Source organism: Pituophis catenifer, unplaced genomic scaffold (assembly GCF_029215685.1).
Source record: "Pituophis catenifer annectens isolate HBS135680 unplaced genomic scaffold, rPitCat1.0.hap2 SCAF_15, whole genome shotgun sequence".
NCBI lineage: Eukaryota > Metazoa > Chordata > Lepidosauria > Squamata > Colubridae > Pituophis > Pituophis catenifer.
The window spans coordinates 15,233,957-15,245,173 of NW_027256895.1; the positions used below are offsets into that span (position 1 = coordinate 15,233,957).

An 11,217-nucleotide genomic window follows, 5' to 3' on the forward strand; every position below is an offset into this window, starting at 1 on the left:
ACCCAGATGCGGCCCTCAATGAAATTGAGTTTGATACCCCTGCACTATATCATTCTGGACAAGTGGCTGTCCAGTCTCTGTTTAAAAGCCGCCATTGATGGAGCACCCACAACATCTAAAGGCAAACCATTCCACTGGTTAATTGTTCTCACCATTAGGAAAACTCTCCTTAGTTCTCAATTAGTTTTCTCCTTGGTTTAATTTTCACCCATTGTTTCTTGTTTTCCCTTTGATGTTTTCGGTTAGCAATTTTGTTTTTATTTCTTCAATGGCCCTAGGTTCTGGCTCATCCAATGTGATGCCATTTCCACAAAAGTCTATTCCAAACTGGACGTGAATTATTTCCCTTTATTTGATCATTAGAACCTGTTCTTCCTATTGGATTGTCTCCATCATCCTTGTAAGAATTTTTTTTTTTTAATTTTATTTATATTCCGCCCTTCTCCGGAGACTCAGGGCGGCTTACAGTGCGTTAAGCAATAGCCTTCATACTTTTGTATATTTATACAAAGTCAGCTTATTGCCCCCACAAACTGGGTCCTCAATTTACCTACCTTAGAAAGGATGGAAGGCTGAGTTAACCTTGAGCCTGGCAAGATTCGAACTTACTTTAATTGCAGACAGCTGGTGTTAAATTACAGTGCTTTTAGTCTGCAGAGCTATCCAGGCTCTGGATAGCTCTGCAGACTTGATTGCAGACTTGATTGCAGAATTGATAACATTCACTGCAGATCTCTTTTTGCTTATGGTTTTGACATAATTTCCACCAAGAAGCATTTGCTTTAAGGTCTTCTAAGGTTTGGAGGCTTTCCGTATATTAAGTCAGACATTATATTTGTAGAAGATTGGCATATTTTTTCCCATAAGGAATAAAGATTTCATAATCTGTGGGAAATCTGCTCAAAGATTAAGCCTACAAAACCTTATTAATCATTTAGGATAAGAAGCTTTAAGGTTCCAGACAATGATGCAATCTGCTATTGTTATACTACTATATAGTACTATACTTTAATACTCTAGTACTCTAGTATTATGGGACGCGATGGCTCAGTGTCTAAGATGCTGAGCTTGTCGATTGAAAGGTTGGTAGTTCAGTTGTTTGAATCCCTAGTGCCACATAATGGGGTGAGCTCCCGTTACTTGTCCCAGCGTCTGCCAACCTAGCAGTTTGAAAGCACGTAAAAAAAGGAAGTAGAAAAATAGGGACCACCTTTGGTACGAAGGTAACAGCATTCTGTGCACCTTTGGCATTTAGTCATGCCGGCCACATGACCACGGAGATGTCTTCAGACAGTACTGGCTCTTCGGTTTTGAAATGGAGATGAGCACCGCCCCTTAGAACTGGGAACGACTATCACATATATGTGAGGGGAACCTTTACCTTTACTTTTATAGAACTATAATTGTGCTGAGTATCTGTTTTCTTATTTGATGGCATTCATCAGATTGATGACATTTTGCAAAGCATCTTCAATCAAACTTCATCCCATGCTTTTATCTCCTTTCCAACTTTTTCCTCCTTGCTGCCTAGCTTCATCATTTCCTGAGAGGAGTTTCGTTCAATAACAGTGCCGGAGACAAGATTTCCTTTGATGAAAATGGAGAATTTGTAGGAAGATTTGATATCATTAACTGGGTCACTTTCCCAAACCAATCCTTCCGTAGAGTTAAGGTGGGAACCATAGATCCAGACCCACTCTCACATCACCTGCTGACCATTAGAGAGGATGAAATCATCTGGCCCACCTGGTTTAATCAGGTAAAATCCATATCATGTCCACATTGATTGATCACTTTGACCAATCTTCCAAGAAGGTTCATGGAAATCTACCAGAATTGCATTCTTTTTTTCTCAATTATTTTGGTCATAGCAAAGAAAAATTGTCCAACAACTAAGCACATCAGACACATGAGAATATGTGTCTGATTTGCATATCCTTAAATGGCTATTCTGGTAAAATATCTATTTGGTTCAATCATGGGATTTGTTGGGGAATCTGAATCCTTCTAGGGCAGGGATCTGCAACCTTAAACACTCAAAAGAGCCATTTGGACCCGTTTCCCACAGAAAAGAAAACACCGGGAGCCACAAAACCCTTCCCATGCCTGACTATTTCTTGAGCGGCCACAAAACTAGCATATGTAGTTGAATTAAACATTTTGTTTTCTTCTGAAACTTTTCTTTTCTTGGATTTATTCATGGTTGGCCTGCCAGGAGTTGAAAAGCTCAATAAATCGCATGCCTGCCGGTGTCGCACATTGGCGGTTGTGATGCATATTTTGAGTGACGGAGCCGCAGAAGAGGGGTGAAAGAGCCACATGTGGCTCCAGAGCCGCAGGTTGCTGACCCCTGTTCTAGGGATAGGTTCAATATCCATGTAATATATGGGGGCAACAATAGGTAGATTGGTTGATAATTTTTGTAGAGGGACACAAACTGTACACTTTATGGGGATATTCTCAGCTGTGGCTCTGTTCTTTTTTTATCAAGTAAGTGGAGCAAACAATTAAAACAAAAGTAAAAGTGATTGCCAGAGGTGTGTGCCATTAGGAGACAGGGATTATCACCATAAATACTCCTGGATTCTATGCAAATATGACCTTATCTGGCCCAGTTGGTTTAATCAGGTAGACTCCACATCATGTCTGTATTGATTTATTACTTTGCCCAATATTCTAAGGAAGTTGACATAAAGTTACAAAATTTCATTATTTTCTATTGAGTATTTTTACCTACCATAAAGAATGTGGTCAGGCCTGATCAAAAGATTTCTATCCATCATGGGCCTGGAATTATTTATGGTGATGGGAAGATGATCTTTTGCATCGCAATCTCATAATGTTGAAATGTGGATATTTTTTCCATCTGAATATTTTTCCCCCCAATATCTGAACCTATTTTTATTTCCTTCATGGGCAGGTAACACCTCTCTCCATGTGTAATGATAAGTGCCCTCCAGGTTACAGAAAAGCCAAAATAGAAGGAAAACCATTTTGCTGCTATAACTGTGTTCCATGTCCTCAAGGAGAGATCACAAATCAGACAGGTAAGAGACGTTGTGATAGAGACTAGATGTGTTCCTTCATTTAAATAGGATAGGATAGGATAGGATAGGATAGGATAGGATAGGATAGGATAGGACAGGACAGGACAGGACAGGACAGGACAGGACAGAATAGAATAACAGAGTTGGAAGGGACCTTGGAGGTCTTCTAGTCCAATCCCCTGCTTAGGCAGGAAACCCTATACCATTTCAAACAATTGGTTCCAATCTCTTCTTATAAACTTCCAGTATTGGAGCATCTACAACTTCTGGAGGCAAGTTGTTCCTCTGATTAATTGTTCTAACTGTCAGGAAATTTCTCCTTAGTTGTAAGTTGCTTCTCTCCTTAGTTTCCACCCATTGCTTCTTGTTCTGCCCTCAGGTGCTTTGGAGAATAGCTTGACTCCCTCGTCTTTGTGGCAGCCCCTAGTGTTTCTTTTCATCAAACTAGACATACCCAATTCCAGCAACTGTTCTTGATATGTTTTAGCCTCCAGTCCCCTAATCATCTTTGTTGCTTTTCTCGGCACTCTTTATAGAGTCTCTGCACTCTTTCTAAAGATACCAAACTCAATTTCCTAAGCATGTATAACTTAGTTTTTATGATCTTCTTGCACAAGCTGAGTATACAATCTAATGTTTCTCCTGCTTCTTTGCACAATTTGCACTTTGAATCATTTGATTTAAAAAAAAAATACTTGGGCTTGATTGCATTAATTCAAATAGATTGCTCTTGCACAGGCAAAATCCAGCCTTCAGTTTCTTTTTTTAAATGTTCCAATTGTAAGCATTTGTCAGGTTTTATATTTATCCACTCTGCCCTCTTGATCTTTTGCAGAAATTCACCGTACAATGCTCTTCCTTGCCAGTATTCCGGTGATGTTTTTATTAAATTTTTTCGATCTTCATTTTTGTTTCCTGTAGTTTAGTAAGTTCCAATGTGTACATTTCTTGGCTGTCTTTTACATAATCAGCCCATGCAAGCTTTTCTTCTTCAAAAGTTTATTTGACCTGAAGTAAAAATCTGCCTCTATTTCTATGAGGCAAGTGTAATCTATCAACTTCACTATAGGGATGTACTACATAGTGAATAGTCATCAGTTTTCTTATTTTCAATTCAAACTCTCCAGTTCAGCTTTTCCGAGTTAAAAATTCCAGTAGTGGTATCATATCACATACTGTATATAGCCCCAGTATTGATGACTTTTGTCAGGGTACTGATGATTTAAAGCTGACCAGCCAATGTAAGGCTAATGCAACTGTAAAACTGATGAAATGTAAGGCTGATGCAATGAGAATGAATCAGCATTGGTGTAGCCTCTTTAAGACTCTGACAGGGTCCATCTGTGCTGAAAGTTCTTATAGTGTTTGTCAATGACTGAATTTCAGTTTCTGAGTTTTCATAAAGATTCAGATAATCTATCCATATAATATCAGATTTCATTAGCATTGTTTACGGTACTATAGCCAAGATTCATTTGCTTCAAAATCACTGAAATTGGGATCTTGACAAGGAGAAATAAGGATGATAATAAGGGTGATCATTACACTGGAAGATGCCTCCCCTAATATTGACAAGCCCATATTTTTCATTTCCAACCACCAATTCTATCTTCCATTGTCTTCATTATTTTTTCTATAAAATTCTAATTTTTTTACTGATAGCAGTGATTTCTAAATATTTTATCCAACTATGATAAGAAATAATTGTTTCCAAATATTTGATCATCAAGCACTTTTTTAAAATCAATCCAGACCATGTGTAAATTGTTGGCTTTGGCTTTTGCAATTCTCTAGTACAATTTCATCAATCAGAAGTTGTTATTTTGTACCTATGCTTTTCCTTTTCTTTCCTTTCCTTTCCTTTCTGTTCTATTAGAACAATGTTATTTTCTCCTAAATAATCTAAATAATACCTTTTGCCAGTTATTAACCAGTTGTTGATATCCCCTTCATATAATACTTCATTAAGCCATTCAACTATAACAAGATGTAAGCTAATTCCTTCAACACTGTCAAATTAGTTACTAAGTCTGCATTACTATTAATCTCTCATCATTCCTATCAACCATCTCCTCCCACTTATGACTGTATGACTGTAACCTTGTTGCTGGTATCCTTAAGATTTATATTGACTGTTTCCCTATGACTATCATTAAGTGTTGTATCTTATGATTCTTGATGAATGTATCTTTTCTTTTATGTACTCCGAGAGCGTATGCACCAAGACAAATTCCTTGTGTGTCCAATCACACTTGGTCAATAAAGAATTCTATTCTGTTCTGTTCTGTTCTGTTCTGTTCTGTTCTGGTCTGTTCTGGTCTAGTCTAATCTAGTCTAGTCAGATGTTGGCTAGTCAAATATTTCAGCCATAAGCCATGCAATTAATAATTTGTGGGAGATGTTCACTTTTAATCCTTTTCACTCTATTTTAAGCATTTTTACAGTTATTATTAGGTTTTCCATTGGATTTTTATTAAATTCATCTTCATATAATTTTATCCATCCAGTATTTTTATGACATATTTTGAGTTTCAACAGGTCTTTCTATATTTTTCTGTTTGGTTTTCCATTTTCAGAATGGAAATGTTGCCATTTACTGGTAGAATAAATGTCTTTTATATCAACATTAGGGGTGGGGGGCACTGCACTATGGTGGTTCTCCTCCTTTCTCTCCGACCGGTTGCAGTTTGTGTTGGCAGGGGGGCAGAGGTCGACCCCGAGGCCCCTCATATGAGGGGTGCCACAACGGTCGGTCCTCTCGCCCCTTCTGTTCAACATTTATGTAAAGCCGCTGGGCGAGATCATCCGTGGTTTCGGAGTGAAGTACCACCAGTACGCTGATGATACTCAGCTGTACATCTCCACCCCGGACCACCCCAACGATGCCCTTGAAGTGATGTCCCAGTGTCTGGAGGCCGTGAGGATCTGGATGGGGAGGAACAAGCTCAGGCTCAACCCATCCAAGACCGAGTGGCTGTGGTTTCCAACGTCCCGATATAGTCAGTTGATGCCATCATTGACTATTGGGGGTGAATCGCTGGCCCCCATGAAGAGGGTTCGCAACTTGGGCGTCCTCCTGGATTCACGGCTGTCTTTAGAAGAGCACTTGACGGCCATTACAGGGAGGATTTTTCATCAGGTTCACCTGATTCGCCAGTTGCGTCCCTTTCTGGATCGGGACTCCCTACACACAGTCACTCATGCCCTCGTCACCTCCCGCCTGGACTATTGTAATGCTCTCTACATGGGGCTCCCCTTGAGGAGCACCCGGAGGCTCCAACTGGCGCAGAGTGCAGCTGCGCGGGTGGTTATGGGAGCAACATGGCACTCCCGTGTGACAACTCTCCTGCGCGAGCTGCACAGGCTCCCGGTGGTCTTCTGGGTGCGCTTCAAGGTTTTGGTTACCACCTTTAGAGCGCTTCATGGCTTAGGACCTGGTTACTTATGGGACCGCCTACTACCACAAACAACCTCCCACTGGCCGGTATACTCTCACAGAGAGGGGCTCCTCCGGGTGCTGTCAGCCAAGCAGTGTGGGCTGGCAGCCCCCAGGGGAAGGGCCTTCTCTACGGGGGCACCCACTATCTGGAACGAGCTCCCCCCGGAGATACGGAGGATCCCGGATCTGCGCACTTTCCGCCGTGCTCTTAAGACCCTCATATTCCAGCAAGCCGGCCTGGCCTAATTTTCTCCCCTTTCTTTTTAATTTTTTAAACTGAAATTTTAATTTGTTTTAAATTATGGGGTTTTTTAATTGTCTTGGGCTAAATTATTGAATTTGGTTTTAAATTGTTTCTAACTTTTGTATTTATATATTTTATTCTGTGTCTGTTCACTGCCCTGAGTCCTTCGGGAGTAGGGCGGTATATAAATTTAATAAAACATAAACATAAAACAAACATTCTCAAACCAACACTTGACTTTCAATTTATATTTGTTTTTCCAGATATGGACAAATGCTTTCGCTGCCCAGAAGATCAGTATCCAAACAATAAGCAGGATTTCTGCCTTTTCAAGTATATAACATACCTCTTTTATGAGGAAACATTAGGAAGCAGCTTGGTAACAGTAGCCATTATCCTTTCTTTCATGACCATTTGGATACTAGGAGTATTTCTGAAGTACCACAACACACCTATCGTTAAGGCCAACAACCGCAGCCTCTCCTACACACTCCTCATCTCCCTTCTCCTCTCCTTCCTTTGTTCTCTGCTTTTTATTGGTGAACCCATGAAGATCACTTGTCTCCTTCGACAAACTGCTTTTGGGATCATCTTCTCAGTGGCTGTTTCTTGTATGCTGGCCAAAACCATTACCGTAGTTCTTGCTTTCATGGCCACTAAGCCTGGATCATGGATGAGGACATGGGTTGGGAAAAAATTAATCCTTTCTATTGTTCTTTCTTGTTCTTTTATTCAAAGTCTTCTTTGTATTGTGTGGCTTGGAATGTCTCCCCCTTTCCCAGACTTGGATAAGCACTCCTTCATTTCTGAAATTTTTGTGGAATGCAATGAGGGGTCAGTTGTCATGTTTTATAGTGTCTTGTCTTTTATGGGTTTCCTGGCTATTATCAGTTTTGTTGTAGCTTTCCTAGCTAGGAAGTTACCAGACACTTTCCAGGAAACCAAATCCATCACATTCAGCATGCTGGTTTTCTGCAGTGTGTGGTTATCATTTGTCCCTGCATACATTAGCACCAAAGGGAAATACACAGTGGCTGTGGAGATTTTCTCCATCTTGGCCTCCAGTGCTGGACTCCTGTCTTGTGTCTTTTTCCCCAAATGTTACATTATTATAGCGAGACCTGATCTTAACAAACGAGAGCAGTTAATAAAAAGAGGAAATTGACCAACCACTTGTCTGAAATGGTATAGGGTCTCATGCTTGAGAAGGGGGTTGGATACCAGGTTCATATTATTATATGTGGTGGACATCCTCAAAGGCGAAAAAATATTGGACTAAAATACATACTTGGTTAGAAAAAACAATAAAGCAACATTTAGATTTGAAACCAGAAATATTCTTGTTGAGTATATTATCAGAATAATATAACAAAGGGAAACTATACTTAATTTTACATGTATTAACAGTAGTAAGAATTGTGTTTGCACAACAATGGAAAAATGAAGAGATCGCTACAGATGAAAGTGTTATATAAAAAAGAAATTAGAATGTGCTGAGATGGATAGATTAACACTTAAAAGAAAAGAAAAGGAAGAAAGAGAATACTTTTCAACATGGGACTTGTTTTACCAATGGTTAATTAATAGAAACAGAAATTAGAATCTAAAAAGATTAAAAAAAATAATCAAAAATTTTCTATTGAAAATTTTGTAAGATGGATATACGAATTGTATTACTATTTTGCGACTATTACTGATATGTTAATTATGATTATTATTATGATTAATGTTGATTAATGTTCCATTTCTACTTAAAACTAATTGTGCCCAGACAACACGCTGTTCAGACAGATATAGAATTTTTATATGTATTAAAAAAAACATATATAGAGAGGGGGGGAGGGAGGGAGGGAGTTGGATTAGAAGATCTTTTAGGTCCCTTCCAGCTTTATTCTGAATTGAATGAGTACCATACTGCTGCAGACCGATAGGGCTAATACATGAGATTTGTAAAGCCCTACAAAATTCACTGAATATCTCAATATCTGTAATGAAGCAATACAGGTTGCATCATTTATAGCACATTAAAAAAGTTTCCAGATATTCTGGAAGTTCGTATAAAATTCATTCAATCAAAACTCCTCAAGAAAGGAGTCATCTTGGACTTCTAAGCTTATTTTTCCATATTTATTTTTAATATCTATTTTTAATATCTCTATCATTAAGATCAACAACTGCAGCCTCTCCCACACCCTCCTCATCTTTCTCCTCCTCCCCTTCCTTGGCTCTCTGCTTTTTATTGGTCAACCACTTGTCTCCTTTGACAGACTGCTTTTGGGATTATTTTCATGCACAGTTCATGAAATAATGCAAATTTTACGAAAAACGTAATGCAACTTTTATGGGGAAAAAAAAAAACATTCTTCAGGAGTTAATTGGCTGTTGTGATCACTGTTTTCCCCTGGCATCATTTGGAATAGTCATTGCAAACTATGGTCTAATTGCACCATGGGAATAAGCTGAAAAATCACTATGCAAGGCCGGGGGAGGGGGGGATTATTTCCTCACTTTTGAATCAGAAAGAACTCTGGTGAGGTAATCATCTGCTCTGTTCTTATAATCTTGTCTGACTTCTCCTTTTCATTTGACAACTCCCTGTAAAATACAACAGGACGTGGGCACCACTTTAAAAATAAAGGATATCTTCCCTTTGGTCTTTGAAACTTTGAGTACAGAGGACATTTAGCTCAAAAGCTGGTTTATTCTCAACTTGTTTAGCTTTCCAACTAAATCCTGACTGTTCCATTGGAGAATATTCCACCAGTTATGGGCGAAGTGAATAGATTTTCTGCAGGAATGTTTGGATATCTTATAGTTGGAATATTGGTTTTAGGGGTGTTTCCTATGAGCATTTGTAAAGTTTCTTTTTCAAAAGGCACCAGGGGTGACTCCAGTCCATTTTTTCATAGATACCATGAACCAGGAGACTCCATACTTGGTGGCATAATTTCTCACAGCTTTGTAGTTTCGGAGATGATTACATTCACAAGACATCCCTTTGAAGACCTCTCAGCTGCATTTATGTAAGGAGTTGGATACTTTACACATCTGTTGTATCTCTGTCCTGCTAATAGTAGAAGTGGTGATGGTACAGTTTGTTTACTTTTGTGTATGGGGGGGGAGATGGGGTGGATTTTGAATGGGAGAGAGAGAGAGAGAGAGAAAGAGAGAGAGATGATAGGTAGATAGAGCTAGCTAGCTAGCTTGCTAGCTAGAGATAGATAGATAGATAGATAGATAGATAGATAGATAGATAGATAGATAGAATATAGATAGATGATAGATGATAGATGATAGATGATAAACAGATGATATTTCTGTCAATGACCTGATAAAACAAAACATATATTGTTTTGTGGCGTTGAGGTGGCACAGTGGTTAGAGTGCAGCACTACAGGCTACTTCAGCTGACTGCTAGCTGCAATTCGGCAGTTCAAATCTAACTGGCTCAAGGTTGACTCAGTCTTCCATCCTTCCAAGGTTGGTAAAATGAGGACGCATATTGTTGGGGGCAATATTCTGACTCTGTAAACGCTTAGAGAGGGCTGTAAAAGCACTATGAAGTGGTATATAAGTCTAAATGCTATTGCTATATATAACCTAAGTAAGCATTTCTTCCTATTTCTGAAAAATCACTTTTTTTAGTTTAGGAAGACAGAAGAGCTTGTCATCTGTAGAACCTCATTCTTGAAGATACTGATATTTTCAGAGAAAGGACAACTGTCTTCACATTACATTTGGGGGGGGGTATATTGTATATGAACCAAATTTTAAAAGGGCAATCATTAGCTCCGCCATGGATTTGCAGAGAAAATTTATAAGACAAATTTTGTAGAAGCAGGATTAATTCTGGATTTTTTTTTTTTTAATATTTAGCTGTTACCATCCAAATTAATGGTAGTAAATATCTGGAGATATTTTCAACGTATTTGTATATGTTCATGTATTATATACAATGTATATGTATTCAGAGTTATTAAAATTGCAAGTGGGTCTCTCTATAAGCATATGCATTGAAAGTATTTATTATTTTTTAAATTGTATTGCAGATTACTAACTCAGACTTATCAGCACATCTTGGCTCTGGTATTTGCTGTAAAAGAGATTAATGGAAATCCCCAGATCTTGACCAATGTCACCCTGGGCTTCAACATCTATAATAACTATTTTAATCCAAAACTGACATATGAAGCAACAATGAAAATCCTCTCCACACCAGACAGGTTCATCCCAAACTATAAATGTGATTTCCAGAACAATCTGGTCGCAGTCATTGGAGGACCTAACTCAAACGATTTTTTTTACATAGCAACCATCCTGAGTCAATACAAGATTGCACAGGTAGTTTTTGTTCACAGAAGAGGAAAAAAAACCTGAAGAAATCCGTAACAATTCCTTTACTTGTTAAATATGAAACATAAGATGTTGGGTTCCAGAATGTTGATTTGGCTACTAATTTGAATTGTAATTTAGACAGAATGAAAAGG

The 11,217-nt window shown here is 38.6% G+C and overlaps 1 protein-coding gene across 1 annotated transcript in view; it reads left to right on the plus strand.

The window, feature by feature from the left end:
- Positions 1-7,895, plus strand: part of LOC139324411 (vomeronasal type-2 receptor 26-like) — a 42,493-nt gene extending 34,598 nt beyond the window's left edge. The window contains exons 10-12 of the mRNA XM_070954125.1: positions 1,532-1,759; positions 2,921-3,047; positions 6,994-7,895. Coding sequence (XP_070810226.1) covers positions 1,532-1,759; positions 2,921-3,047; positions 6,994-7,895 — 1,257 coding nt within the window. The remainder of the gene's footprint in view (positions 1-1,531; positions 1,760-2,920; positions 3,048-6,993) is intronic.
- Positions 7,896-11,217: the final 3,322 nt, after the last annotated feature.